We start from the raw sequence: 15,405 nt of genomic DNA on the forward strand, positions 1-15,405 counted from the left end.
ATTTTTTCCCTTATACCAGAATGATAATGGGCTCTCAGATGACTGATCACTCCGTAAGAGAAACAGAGCACATGGCTCACCTTGGCGGCTGCAGTGACAGCAGCATTAGCAGCCAGGTTGAGACCCCTCTTTCCAAACCTCATCATGGTCTCATAACTCCTGTCTTTGGCCTGTGCGATGTATTCATCTATCTCCTATAACACAGACAACAATGGAAAATTAGAGCAGAGAAAGATCAGAATATGAGAAAGAAATCTGGACGTACAAACCAGTTTACATTTGTGAGATGGACTTAAAGACAACTCATGTTCATACCTTCTCTTTGTTGGACAGGGTTGGGTGGACAAACTTCCGGTAGAGGACACTGGAGCCCTTGGTGTATGGGGACAGGAGCCAGATCACAAAGGCAATCTTTAGCTCAAAGTAAAATGGAAACCTGAGTAATGAAACAGAGTTATGCAGTCAGCAGAGAGGAAAAGAAAAACAGCTTGAGGAAGGTATAGACCTCCAAGTTATAAAGAGAAAGACACAATTAAAGAAACTAAAACGCTAAAAGATCATCGTACTAAAAATATCAAGAACACTTAGCACTGGATACACACATGAATGCATCTATTGATATTATATAAGTGGTTTATTTATTACAAACTAGTGGAGGGTCAGGATCACGAGCAGCTCCTGACTCACCATGATAGGAGCAGGTCTGTGGCCGTCTCTGCTGTCGTGAACAACGCAAATACTATCCAGTACATCATCCACTTCACCTGGACACACACACACACACACACACGCACACAGAGGTGAGTAGAGAACATCACAAAAATAGCACATGAAAACCCACAGCATCCAGTGTGCACGTGCTGAGACACGTGGAGCTGAACAGACATGCCAATGCAGAAGTGCAACATATGTTTCAGTTCTGTCGGATCACATCAGTATGCCTGGTTAATCTCCCATGGACAAAGGAAATGTAGGGCATTGTCTAAACTGCTATAAATTAGGCACTTAGAGGCAATACAAAACGTAGATTTAGTGGAAATACATTATCAATAATGAAACATATTAGTACATCAAATATGACTAAGTTAGGGGAAAGCAGTGCGCGGTAATGGCATGTTCAAAGGCCCAGGCGTGCAGCCGTGTAAACGCACATAACGCTGAATCATTCGACTCATTAGAAATGAGTCAAACAAGAGGAGAGGGGAATGAAAACATCAGTTCTAAAAATGGCGTCCTCCACTCTCTCTCTCTCTCTCTCTCTCCCCGCCTCTTCCTCTTCCCCTCATTTCGCTCCTTCTGTGGCCGTCTGCTTGAGTAGCGGTTGAGAGGGAGGGGTTGCCATGGTAACCTGCCAGGAGGAGACTGTTCACCAGTGCAAGTCTAGGCGGAGGGCCAGAATGCTGTATTTCCTCCTCCTCCTCCTCCTCCTCCTCCTCCTCTGTCTCCCGGACCCCCTCTCTCTTTCTCTCATCCCTTGCAGTGATGAGGTAAGCAGGGAGGACCCCGACTCTCAGCCAAAGACAGAATGGGAATCTACTGATTTTTATCCCGGTTTTCCGGTGGCAACACTAGTTATTCCATCTTAAACTCATTAACACTTTATTTGTTGTGCTAGATATTCTCTAGCATTTATCTTTTAATGACGCCAAATCCCAAACTTTTCTCCCAGCTCAGTGTTAATGTTTTCATACTTGAGCATTGACCGCATTTTAAAATAAAACAGTGAACTGAGAGGAAATGTGGGGATTTGCAGGCACTATAGGACTTCATGACATAATAAGGGAGTGAACAGTCAAACTATGAATCATTTTGGTATCAAGGGATTGGGTAGTTTCATGCTCTCAACATGCTATGGGTGTCAGATCAGTGGTCCCCAATCTTATTGGCTCGTTTCCTCTTAAAACTAAAGTTTATTTTTTTCACCTAGAAATCATTTTGTGGTGAAGAAATTGTGGACAACTGAACTAGACGATGCACAATCTGCAATGTGGCAGGCTGTTATGTAATCGTTACGAGCTGCAGGTACATTCATATATTCTTTGCAGATTTGGATAAAAATTATTTGTATGAATGATTTGTAAGAATTAGGATTGAGACAGAGATATGGAGTTATTATTTGATCTTTTAGAACCATTATCGTTTCGTAAAGGTTGTTGTGGGAGACCCCGATCATCATCCAACATGCTGGATATTTTTGGGTAAGGAACCTTTGAGTAATAGTGCTCAAAGAAACAGAATAATCAGTGTGGTAGACAGATTAATATGTGTCCTCCGATTTTAAGAAAGTCAAGTGTCTGTGGGCTTTGTTTTAAGATTCCTTCTCACACTGTGCATTTAAAACATTAGTGTAAAAATAGCTAGCAGCAGCCCGGGGCAAAAACATCCCAAAAGTCAAACAGAGCAGGCAGGGGTCAAAAATGGTTCTGCTGTGAGGGGATACTCACATATTCCTTCACGTTCTTCGTTTTGACAGCCTTGTATGAGGAGTATGCTGGATAGAGCGTCCCAAAGGCAAGGCTGCAAAAAACAGGTAGAGGAGCAGAGAAGTGTGGGTCAGAGGAAAGGGGATTCAGCTTGAGAACATACCCTCTGGGTGTTGACTCAGACACCTAACAAATGTGTTCCTGCTTAAAAAGCAGGTTAGCCAAGTTTGCTCTGAGTTTATGTTAACACATGTATTAAAGTTCTGTTTATACTAGTGCTGGGCAGTCATTTGTATCACAGTATTTTTTTAGGATTATGGAAGTTTCACCGTATATGAGAGCATTTTATTTAATTTCTAGTGGCTTGTTCTTCTGTCAGGAGGACACAGAACATAAAAAAACATTTGAATGCAGTCATGTGTGCAGAATGTAAACAATAAAACAAAACTAGTCAGGAAATATATATATAGTATCACCCAGCAAAGTCAGTCTCTCTGTGTTTTTTCTACAGTAGACAGCTGATGGGCAGCGGCTTGTCAAAACACACTGGCCTGATAATCAGTACAAAAAAAACAACATATGAAGCAGGTCATAAAGTCAGGAAAATCGCAGAGAGATCAAGTGGAAAAACACACAAAGATCTGCCAGGGGTGGGTCACCATGTGTTGGTCCGAGTGCAGACTGGGACACAATGCACACAGGGCCGGGTTTTTGATGTGCATTTGGTGACATCCTGTGCCACTGTGGTGATTTGTGCTGATGTGACAGGATGCTAAATGCTGAGTGAGGGGACAGCAGGGAGAATACAGTTCAGAAAGCCACTAGTTTGTTTTTACGTGCCCACAGTGTAAACCACCGATTGCGTCGCATATATTAACTAAAAGGGTTGAATGTCTACCTACAGTATGAGGCTTGCGCTCCTAGCTATTGGTAGCCTTTCTCAGCATTTAAGTAGGTCTTCTGTCCGTGTACAGTATTGTGTCGGAGCTGCTCAGTCATGTGTGCAGCAGCTCTCAGCTTTGTACAGTAAGCTGAGGCGACTCTTAGAAAGGCCTCAAGCCAGCAGACTCCCTCAGCAGACGCCCTACGCCACTTTCCGTCCCCATCTCGGGTTCATTTCTCAGAGTTTGAGGGCATCCCGTCTTCTGGCTGAGATTCCAAGATCAGAGATATTGAGCATACTGTTTGGTTAAGCTGCTTATTTCACCTGTTTTTAGTTCTTCAGGTTTGGACAAACCATTTTTCTGTCTGATTAACTTTTAAAAAACAACAACAACAAAGAGCCAGCTGCATGTTTGACGCACAGAGTAAAGGTGAGAGATGATTGATCTTGTGTTGGATGTGCAGCAGCCATTATGATGCATATCCACTCACATTGTTTGACTCCCATCCACGCATGACTACCTGAGGTTCAGTGAAGTGGAAGAGCCAGCTGGAAGCTGCTAAAAGTAACCGTTTGCCAATGTGTTTTTTACATAATCCAGTCAGCGGAATATTTACTGGGGATGAAACATCGAGAACATCTCTACACCGGGGACCTTTTCAAAGACACCACTGGGTTACACCACCAAGCTTAAGCACAGCCTGGTTAAATCCACCAGAAACTGACAGCACTCACTGGAATAAAGGCACAAAAATACAGTAGCATCCAGGAGGTAGGTGGTGAAATGTTTGGATGTGGATACTGTCTGTATCCAGAAGATTACAGACATGGATCTTTAGCTTTATAAGATAAATGATATGCAGATCTGGATACATTTCCATAAACTTTAATACCATCTGATCTTTCCTGATCACTGACATTCGCACCCAGTAGTCAGACGACACAATACCCTGCTCCCTCAGTCCCTTTGACATTAGACAATACTAATGCAGCATTGCAAAGCGTCTGCATACAGGATCAGGGTGATGATTGCTGCTGCTGGCTTTGGTTGAGTCATCCACACAGTCGGGATGTGTACAGGTGGAAGCCCAGGCCTGACCTGCTGAAACAGCTGGTATCTTTAACATGATGCAACACTTAAAAATATACCAGTCATCCACATTGATCTGGCCAGTTCCTGAACACAGATCTAATCCTGGATCGATGCACACGCACACACACACACACACACACACCCCTGACTGGCTTTACTGGGCCATCACATTTTACCAACTCATGTTACCATATGGTGCTGGTGTGCAGAGCAGCAGGATTCAGGCTGTGATGAAGAAAGAATAAAATATATAAAAGGCCATGGCGACAAGTTTGGAGTCTGGCTCCTTGTCTGCAGCCAGGTTTGGTTTATATTAAGCAGGTTTTACTTGAATAACGTGGCCGACTAGCAGCTCCTTTTCTCTGCCAACACATTATCTGTCAGGTGGTTTCACACTTAACAGGCCAGCCAGCAGACGGTAGCTACCAGCGGCTAGCGAGGGCTGGATGCAGATAGTCCCGCATCACTGCTTCAAACAGCAACGGTTGCTACAGGGTTAGTTCAGCGCTTATTATTAACTAAATTAAGAGTTTAGGTATTTATCTACATTCATAAAATGTATATAACACATACACGGACAGGGAAATGGATGACAGAGCACACCGAGGCTAACTACTAGCTCGGTTGTCGCGGCGTTCATCAGACAGCTGATGAATGGAGGAGCCGCTAACGTTTTAACCACAACAACAGATGCAGCCCAGCCCATACTCACACTACTATCCTCGAAATAATCCAGGATACCATCTTGCTGGACCGTGAGTCTCCTCCAACGCTTTTGAGAAAATCTTTTTTTTTTTTTAAATAGGAAGCAAGCGGGCTATGTGCCCCCCATTCCCCCACCCTGCAGGACCGGGGTTTGCTGTGATGTCTGTCCGCTGTGTCGTGCAGTCAGGTGGGCCAGCAGCAGCCGAGGATGTGCTGCAGTCTCTGGCTCCAAGCTCCTCTCCAATGCTCCTACCACTGCTGGACAGACGGGCTCTTAAAGGGCCAGGGTCCCGCTGTAAAAGGTGTCATTTTTACCTTTTTCCCCAAGGTTATTGTTGTAAACTACACTGTAAAGCTAAAACTGGTTTTTAGTTAAGTAAAATGAAGGTAAAAACTTGCTAAACTAACATTTAAAAATACAGAACATACAGAAAAAGTCTTTGTCTTTGGTCAAATTTGTCAACACAAGCATGAGGAGGCATTTGTGCATAAGTTTATTCAGAAGGAATATCTACATGACCCTGACATATACCCCCCATGTTATAATTACAACAAACACAGCACTGATAAAAACTAAAGCTAAATATTTTTAAACAAGAAAAACTAATCTGAAACAATGACATCTGTTCTGGAAACTAACTAAACTGAAAACAAAAATAGAAAATGGAATAGAAAAATACAAAATTATAATAAGTCCGTCCTTCCTGTGCACTGACACATTCATATGATCCAATCAGCTCAATTAGTTAATTAGTGGCAATAATGAGAAAGATGCCAGAGAGCCCATTGTTAACAGCAGATGAGATTATTCTAGAGTGACTCTTATTAAAGACAGTAAACCTTGTGATTTAAAAAGATGTCTTTGTTGGTTTAAAGTAACGGCACTCATGCCTGCCTCCTCCTCCTCCTTGGTTAGGCACAGTACATTCAATCTTCTCTGCCCCATTTTTGTGATCCACTTACTAATTCAGACACGAGCAGTAAAAGCTAGGCCACACAGGACAGACTATAACAGCTGTCATCCATAAAACACAATCTGGTAAATGGCGGTGTGTTTTATGGTGATTTTAAGAGCTTTATTATTCTAATTACAGCTGAAAAAAAGACAATATTCAGCACTGAAAAACTGAGAATGATAAACACTTGGTCAGATTGGAAAGTAAAAGATGAAGAAACACTAACCATATTCAACACCACACAGGACATTAAATCTATGAGAGGCATTTAAACAAGTGCTGAAACAATTAGTCAATCAACAGAAAGTGAAGTGATTCCTTAAGTTGTCAATCGAGAGATAATCCTACATATTTGCTTCAAAATGTTAATATTTGCTGTTTATGAATACCTTTTTTGGACTTAATAAAAAATAAATAGCCCCAATTCAAACATTTTAATACGACAATGTCCTATAGGCACCCAGGTTGTGGATAAAAATGACATATTAAAACAGTAGTTTTTGTAAACTTTATTGTGAAAAATCAAACAGACTGCTAAGATCAATATATATATTGATACAATGTTAATGGCCAGTAGTTCTGTTCAGCTGCAATTGTGATTCTTGAACAATGTTGTTGGAAGTCTGCAGTTCATTCAGCCCATGGGACAAAGATAGGTGACCAAAAAAACAAAACTGCCTTCTCTGAAGTCCTCCTAATCGTTACATCGTGGTGTATAAAAAGAAAAGACTTCTTACTCTAAAAGTGAAATAAAACAAAAAATACAAAACTTTGGTCTGCTTCCCCTCACTGGCTGCTTCACAAATTCATTTCAACCACAAAGGGCAGAAGCAATCAGCTGTTTAAAAACTCCAACAACAAAAAAATCTACAAAAAAAACAGGTTAACCTCGCTCCTATTGAAGAAAAATAATATCAACGTCATCAAAATAGGAAAGTTAGCCCAGTACTCACATTTTTGTCAGTCACTTAAGATGGTAGCTGAACCTCTGCTCAGCTTTTACCTCCCTTACTCTCACATCTTACATATACAATGAAAACAACAGAACAAACACACTGACCTTAAATACAGAGTTAATCCAAAAAAAAAAAAAAAAAATTGTAAAACAACTAGACAAGTTTGAGCGTACTGTGTAACAGCGATAAAGGACTTCCTTCATCGAAGCGCTGACTAGCCCCATCCCAGTTTAATCCCTCCCAAAATGAAATGTTCTCTTTCCCCCAAACCCAGACCATCACTGCCCCTCCCCCCAAAACCTACACTCTATCTTTGTACTCTGCACTCGGCAGATTGTACTTGTGTATGTAGGTATATAATGCATACTGTGTGTATACGTAGTGGAGTGGTCGTCAGAGGCTGGTTGTTTTGAGACAGCACTGAGTGAGAAGAACTAAGGGCGGGCTAGTTTGGGCTCGTGCGCCTTCAGTGTCCCAACAGCGTCCTTCACTGCGTGATAGATGATGTTCTTCACCTGAGGAGAACAAGACAGGAAAAGTCTGTTAAACATGGAAACAATCTCCTGCCCCAGAACATGTACATAACGTTGTCTCTAAGGCTGAGTGCTGTTTATATATTAATGTCAACTCATACAGTAACAAGCAGCTGCCTGAGAATAGAGCTGCGTTATACCGTTTCCTTGTTATTGTTTATGCCAAAAGACAAACTAATTGTCACTTGTGGCTATTTTAACATTCCTCTGATGATGCTTGAAGAGTTTCCAAAGCAGGCATCGTCGTTTATTGTCAACAGATTTAATCCCTTTAGAAGAACGTTAAGATATTAATTTTATTCTATAGTCACAAACTGATTGATGTCTTCTACCAGCGTGCACACATTTGCTTGCTGCATCACGGGAGGGAAAAAAAAAAAACAGCCTCTGCTTAGTACTTTTCCAAATGAAACTTTCAAATGCTGGCTGGAAGATTTTAAAATTCACCTAAATACATAACATGATAAATCTTAACACAAGAAGTCAAATCATTAAAGAAAATTGATTTTAAAATATAAAAACACACTTCACATCCAGTTATAAAGTTGTTTTGATTTCATTTTGTGTATCACATAACTTATATCAGTTGAACTTGACTTCTGTTCACACTTATTAATTTAATTTCTCTAAGCAACTCTTAACCTAGTCTGAGTTTGTCACTTCTTGTCCATCAAACCAGCAGATTACAAAGGTGTGAACACTCGTTCTCCGGCTGAATGCATTCAAATTCGATGTTGAAACTACATGAGAGAAAATCCCACCAACCTGTAGCTTGTCTTCATGGTTTGTGTGAGTAGTGGACAGGTGTCTGAACTCCTGGGTCAGTCTGAAACAGTGCCTCACATGTTCAGGAGACACAAAGTCCTCTGCCACTTTAATACAGCTGTACAAGTTATGCACCTGAGAGGAGAAGAGCAGAGAATGAACAAATATGTTAATAAAGCACATTCAAGATCTTGAATCACAGGACATTCATAAATTATATCTATAACAGGGCTGTACCCGACCCAAATTTTGTCAGTTGAATTCATTTTTAGCTGTTTAAGGTTTCTTAAAATAACACAATATGTCCGACCTGGTGTGGAGCTCCAGCAGGGATAAATACGGCATCTCCTAAGAATTGTACAATGGCCCAACCCTGGACGCCGTATTCTTCATACAGCCTGCGGCGGAGCACCTGGTCCAGGTACCAGCTCTGGTCGTGAATGGGGTCGTGGTCTGGAGGGTTCTCTTGTCCCTGCTCCTCTCCCACCTGACAAAGACGTGCATAAACCGTGTCATAATCTTAACCATTAAGTGTAATAAACGAGATGTAGAGGAGGGAAAAACTGGGTTCAGATTAACATAAATTCATAGAATGCAAGTTGTCTTAAAAGTATTTTCTGAAGGGGAATCAGAGATTTGTTTGTGTATTATATCTGTTGACATCAGGCCATAGGTAGAGCAGTTTTCATTCAATTCATCACTGTCTTTGTAAAGCACCCTAGGTCTGAGCGTGAGAGATCAGATGCTCTTTTTAGACAGAAATCTACTGCCTGCTGACCTTGCGGAGCAGTTCTCTGATCTTCTCAGCGTCCTTGGCAGCGTAGATGTGCCAGAGAGCTCCAGGTTTCTCCTTTGCCTCGTACACTCGCCTCTTCGTCATTTCATCCACGTCGCCCTCCTCAATCGTGGTCATGACCTCTGGAGGACCAAACATAAACAACAAAGCACACACATACAGGACACCAAAGGGTCACCAGCAGTCTTCAGAGTTTACAGTAGAGTTTTCTCTTCAACTAAATTAGGTTTATAGCTGTGACTGTTGATGTTTCAACATTACATAAACACTACCGTCTTTTCCTCATTCCAGTTTGATGACTGACTAAACGTATCAGGCCCCCGTCCTGGGACAGTCAAGATATATCTGCATTTCTCGTCGTTAATGGCATAATTCCTAAATAACTGAATTATTGTACATTCATACTGTTTGACAACAATGGCACAGAGCTGTAGTTCTCAATTGGTGGCTCATGACCCACCAGTGGCAAGTCGCAAGTCCATTATAAGAGGACTGCAAGATTGTGGGCCATGATAGTTTTATTCTGAAGTGCACTGATTTTCCAGAGCTTCTCTTAAAATACTGTTTGTAGCTGCATCATGTGGCTGTCACGACACAACCATCCCGAGCAGCAGTCCGATGTGTTCATGTTTTTCCCCAAAGAACTGTGATTAATAAAAGAAAATGTGTCTAAAGAGAAACTATTAATATTGCCTTTGGTAAAACATGAAAATACCACAACAGGACAAATGTTTCAAGCGCATGAAAGATTTGCAGATCACTGAACTATCAATTTCAATTCAATGTTAGTTGTATAGCGCCAAATATATATATTTATATTTTTATTTTATATATATATAAGAAATCAATGAAAATGGTTCAAATGTTTACAGATGATTGGGTTGTGACTTAAGGCAAATGATGATCTTGTGGCTGGACCAGTTGAGAACCACTGGGGCAAAGATAAGGACGAGTTACAGACTACACAATCACATTGACTGACACAATATTCACATCGACAGCCTAAGGTTGATCGTACAGAGCAGCTAACACTACTGCCTACAAAGAGTTATTCAGAAAGATAAGTGAAAACAAACACATTCCTGACTGATTTTTGTCTTTCACCAGTTTAAAGTTGTTAAATTCAAGTGCATCTCTTTGCTACCTCACCATGTGTACGTGTTTAACCGTAACCCAGTAATGTAACTTATATTAACAATGTGTGTGTGTGTGCTGGCACAGGCATTATTATCTGGCCACTCACAAATGATTCCTTCACAGTCTTATGTTCAATTGGCAGGATGAATCAGTCAATGTGTTTATTTTTAAGTGCATGTAAAATCCCATGGTCCCAATAAGAAGAAGAAGAAGAGGGGCCAGTGCATGAAGACAGCATTCCTGTGGTCATACTGTTGGGTGTGTGTCTGTGTCACTGTGATAAATGACAGGAAGCCTGCGAGGGAATAGGGAAGCCAATTCTAGATGCCCTTCATTGAAACTTTTCTCCCACAGTGTAAGGACCAGAGCACAGCTCACCCAAAGCTAACAGGAACTGAAGATACTCCCCCACTGTAGTAATTATGTCCAATCTTATGTGAAGTCTGTGTCAGTTCGTGAAATACACGTTACTGACTGAACCCCAAACAGCTCACACGTTAACCCAACCCTGAAATCTATGTAGAAGAAAGTCAGACTCTCCAAAAGGGCAACAACAGAAATTTCAATGCCATCCGTTATTAATTTAAGGTGTTAATACAGTTTGCGTTTACAAAGAAATGTACAAAACATGCCACATTAGAAACTAACAGATGGGTCCCAGTGCTCTGGCCCGTACTTCACAGATAATAACAGAAGGATGGAGTGGGGAGGAGGAGGTGGGGGTCTTGGGGGAGGGGTGAAGAAGGGGAGTTAGTCAAGAAGAAGGGCATGCTACTGAAGTGATACAACTGAAAGTCTACAGACCTTTGCGTCCAGAGATATCTGCCTCTGTGAATGAGAAATTTTGCCACAATGTAAACAAGTGAGACCCACTGAAGGGTATTTTCACGGCCCAATTCAAGCCAATCAACCCTGGGGCAACTAAAAACAGTGAAAAGCATGGTGTTCGGAAAAACAGCTGTGAAAATATTCTCAAAGGCTGCTCAGGAAGGATCAGTTAGATGAAGGACGAGTGTTTAATATCCAGTGTTTAAAATGAGAATCTGAGAATTTGCATGTAATACTATAAATAAAATGGGAATGTGTTTTGGGAAATAAGTTGTGCTTTTGATAACATTTAGTAGCTACAATACGGTGGTTTGGTGTACCCTATAAGTGTGTCATGTAAGAAATGATTAAATGTGTGTGTGTGTGTGTGAGAACAAAGAGAGAGTGTGTGTTTAAGTCCACTGACCTTGCTCTTGGTCTCCCTCGCCTTGAGGGATGCCAACATAAACCATTACGTTGACAGCATCAGAGACATCCAGATGGAGGTTAGTGGTTCCCACCTTCCTGTCTTCAGACGATATTAAACCTGAGGGAAAGACAGACAGACGAACAGAGAGTGAGAGAGATAAATGAAAACTAATATATAAAGGAGGGAGAGAGAGGAAGAGGTGAGACATCTAGCTGTGTGACAGGGAATGAAACATTTCCATGGGACAGTCCTTCTCACCATAGGCGTTGTACATCTTAGGTCCAAGGTCGGGACGCACAAAAAAGTTGGGCAGGCGGGCGGCAAGGTTTAGACGACCATCTCTTTTTGTGTACTCGGGCAAGGGGAGGTTATCCATCAGATCGTCAAACCTGGGAAAATAAAGAGACAACATTGAAAAATAACACAAGTAAGATTTTCAAATGTGACGCGTTCCATCAGAATGAGTCGGATGTCGCAGCGGCCCGTTTGTGTAGGTACGTTTTTACAAGAAAATACAATTTTGGGCTATTTTCAGTTTTTACATGTTTCCAAATACAATTAAATAAAGTCTCAGCTTTAATACAATGTCAAAATTAATGTAAAATACAAAGGATAAATATAGCTAGCATAAATAAGAACAAAACAGGTGTCAGAGTTCAAAACCCGGCTAGCGTGTTTGTGTCATCCTGCGTCATAACTGTAAGTTTAGACACGGAGACAGATTGACAGATTGACAGCCTAAACAAAATGAATTTTCGCGACCGACGACATTGGCTCGACTTTTTAATTCAATTCCTGTAAGACATGCTACTTCAGACGACAACTGGATCGACCTTACTACGGACTATTTCACCGCACCGGCAGCTGAGAGTGACAGTGACAGCGGCGGCTCGACCTCCGAATCTGATTCGGATTTCGCGCCACCGACACCGGCCGGCTCCGATCGTGATGGCGAAGAAAGTGAGTGTGACGGAGGCGAGGAGGAAGATATTCCACTCATGGCTGACCCAATGGTAAGCTTACATTTGTCTGTAATTATAATTATGTAAATGAAGACAGTATAAAGGAAATCGAGATAGCTAGGAGTACAAGTGTAGCTGCATAACCTCCACGAACAGCAGCGCGTTGTTACAAAGCTCTACAACACGGAGGATGGATGGTGGAGAGAAGGGACACAAAATCAAAGAAATGACAATGGAAGTACTTCAGCTTGGGCTACATGATGCTGTTCCTGTAAGGCTAGGAGGCCTAATAAGAGAAAAGAACATTGCTATCGGTGCCTTATAATGTCTTAACTTAGTAGTCTGTGTGGTTGTGGGTGTGTGGGTGTGTGGGTGTGTCGGTCTGTCTGTGCGTGTGTAGCGTGTGAGACGAGAGGAGTGAGTGAGTGTATGTGTGAGTGTGTAGGTGTGTGTGTGTGTGTGTTGTTCTTTTGTGGAGTGAAGTGTGTGTAGGCTAGCAAACATTGCATTATGCAGTGTATGTGAGAGATGAAAATGTGAGGGCAATAATTATAGCAACAAATAGCCTATAATAAAAGTATGGGTTGTAAAACCATCTAAAATCACATGGTGAATGTTATGTTCTGAACATGGGACATATCATAATTGCTATGTCCTTTGTAGATTGAAAAACAACCTGGTTCTCCTGGGAAAATAAGCTCCCCATGATGACCCTGTCCAAGATACAGTGTGCTCCAAGAGAAGCCAGCAGAAGGAGTGTAGGCATCAGAGGACTGCCTACTTCCTTGATGGACAGAAAATATGCCGGGAGACGAGTAGAAAAATAATTTTGGTATCACCATAAAGCTGAGACTTTCCTCTTTACAGTCATGAAGAAAACTCAAAATCTGTTTCTGGGTCAAAGTGACTCAAAATGATGGAGCAGGTCACATATTATAATGCTTCAGTTTGTTTAATGGCTGTGATTCATTCAGCAGGTAAACAAAGTCTGTTTGGGTCACTGTAGCTATTGGTGGAGGCTTGAATGCTGCCTTTTCAAGGGTTTAAAAGGGTGGGAGTTAACAGATGACGTGTTGTCTAATTGAGGACAAAGCTAAGCAAGCTGCGTGAAATTTCAAATTCTGGTCTGACCAACCACAGCTTGCCACCACACCCTTGTTTTGGGTTTGTGGAGAAACAGGAAGTTAAACATTGTAAGGAACAACAGAATTGAAAGGCATTTTCTTAAACCTGAACCAAGGAAAAGGTGAAGATTTACGGTAAATCGCAGTGAATTCATTCACACTTTTTTTTACACACACTTTTCTTTTAAACCAGCTTTAGAAATAGGTTAACCATCGTTACTCTGTTGTTTGAGTTTTTCCTTTATAAATTTTGGTAAAATAAACTTTTGTTTTGGACTTAAATTTACATAACACTCTTCAATTGACGGTGTTTACATTAGAATATTTGGACTGTGGCCTGGCTACATGCAAGGAGAAAGATTGGGAGGCGAAGGAAATGGGGGAGTTTGCATTAAATGCTATGAACTGGAGCTATTATTTTTAGTTGTATTAAGTTTTATTCAAAAAACCCAGTATATACATTTACTTATTACTAATTAATTAATATATTTAATTTTCCTTTCCTGTTTAACGGTTTTTCTCCAATATCAACATCATACATGCTCAACCAAATTATCAAAAAGGTGCCTATTTTGTACAACTATTTAAAAGGCTGCCTCGGACGAGAGACTGACACAAAACTAGCAAAAGTAGCCATAGCCAGCTACAGTTTTCTTGATCACTGGTTGATGCCATAACAATAAAGCATTCCCACTAACTGCCTATCCAAAAATTTACTTAATCTCAACCCCCGCTGGTCTCTTCATGGCATTTACTTACAGCTGGGTATTTATGCACTTAAAACCAACCAGGGGACAAGGAAAGCCACTGCACAAACGCACCCTCGAGGTCTAGGGGATGTGGCCCCCCAAGACAACTGCCTTAACCACTTAATAACTGCAACACTACAATGATGTTTTTGTACGAAGGCAATTCCCGGACGAGGCCCTTCATTTTGTCACAACCTGGGCTCAACAACGTGTGTGACAAAGGATTCGGCAGGGACCACATAGTCTGTGAATAGTTAACTCAATCTTGAATTACAGTAGAAATACAAAATGAATCCAACGTGACATTTTGGAATATCTGGTCTGGCTCAGGCAAACCAGTAATGGGTCTGCAATGTTCTGTGTGAGTGAGGAAGGTGAGTGGTATATGTATGGAATGGTTAAAAACCCAGGAACACACGAACACACAGTCCCCTGCACTTTTTTCAAAAGCGTTGTTGGGGGTCCCCTGCAGCTTTTACCTCCAGAAAAAAAAAAAAAACAAAAAAAAATTTTTGTTTACGCCTAGTTAAACGTTGACGTGGATAGTAAAACAGAGCGCGTTCGCAGCACTAGGACCAAGCGGAAGAACAGCGCTCAAGCTGAAAGCCTGGCTTCTCCCCCTTAGTTTAAGCCCCCCGCCACAAGGCCTTCCTCGATGGGCTCTGCCGGGTTCTTGGGTGTGGATTTGGCCGTCCCCGCCTGTCACTCCATCTTGGCTTGCACACCGGCGTCTGCTAGTTGCCAGGAGGTCCTCATTAAGTCTGGGGCCACTGTAAAGTTGGCCGTTTGTTCTGCCTGGGGTCGGGCCGTCAGCTTTTGAAAGGGATTGTAATATCAGGAGGCTTTCATTACATTGAACGTGTTTGAATCGGTGGTCCACTTGTGCGTAAGGCGCAGCCAGGATGTCTAAAGAAAAGAAAAGTGGACATAAGAGACTTCTTTTAGAAGTCAAAGTATTAAATTGGAGCTAAAAGAAATGCGTTACACCATCCTGAGTTGGACGTGAAGTTGGCTAACGGGTGAAACACAGAAGCATGGTGATAATGTTTTGCTACATGGCTTTACAACCAGTCTAAACAAAAAAGG

The 15,405-nt window shown here is 41.6% G+C and overlaps 2 protein-coding genes across 3 annotated transcripts in view; both read right to left on the reverse strand.

Annotated features, from left to right (window-relative positions):
* The window catches only part of reep2 (receptor accessory protein 2), a 10,721-nt gene extending 5,360 nt beyond the window's left edge, over window positions 1-5,361 (reverse strand). The window contains exons 1-5 of the mRNA XM_035668768.1: window positions 5,112-5,361; window positions 2,445-2,517; window positions 688-764; window positions 316-436; window positions 81-194 (exon numbers count right to left, since the gene is read on the reverse strand). Of these exons, the coding sequence (XP_035524661.1) occupies window positions 81-194; window positions 316-436; window positions 688-764; window positions 2,445-2,517; window positions 5,112-5,143 (417 nt within the window). The 5' untranslated portion in view covers window positions 5,144-5,361. The remainder of the gene's footprint in view (window positions 1-80; window positions 195-315; window positions 437-687; window positions 765-2,444; window positions 2,518-5,111) is intronic.
* A 1,193-nt stretch (window positions 5,362-6,554) lies between these two features.
* Window positions 6,555-11,873, reverse strand: LOC118333759 (lysine-specific demethylase 3B-like; the record flags this gene model as incomplete). 2 transcript variants are annotated; one of them, XM_035669537.1, is given in 7 exon segments in its annotated part: window positions 6,555-7,531; window positions 8,315-8,449; window positions 8,625-8,801; window positions 9,093-9,232; window positions 11,052-11,075; window positions 11,482-11,601; window positions 11,743-11,873. In XM_035669537.1, coding segments are annotated over 7 exon segments (808 nt in total), but the record flags the coding sequence as incomplete, so codon positions are not given.
* Window positions 11,874-15,405: the final 3,532 nt, after the last annotated feature.

Source organism: Morone saxatilis, unplaced genomic scaffold, assembly GCF_004916995.1.
Source record: "Morone saxatilis isolate NCDOM2014 unplaced genomic scaffold, NCSU_SB_2.0 Contig22, whole genome shotgun sequence".
Classification (NCBI taxonomy): Eukaryota; Metazoa; Chordata; class Actinopteri; family Moronidae; genus Morone; species Morone saxatilis.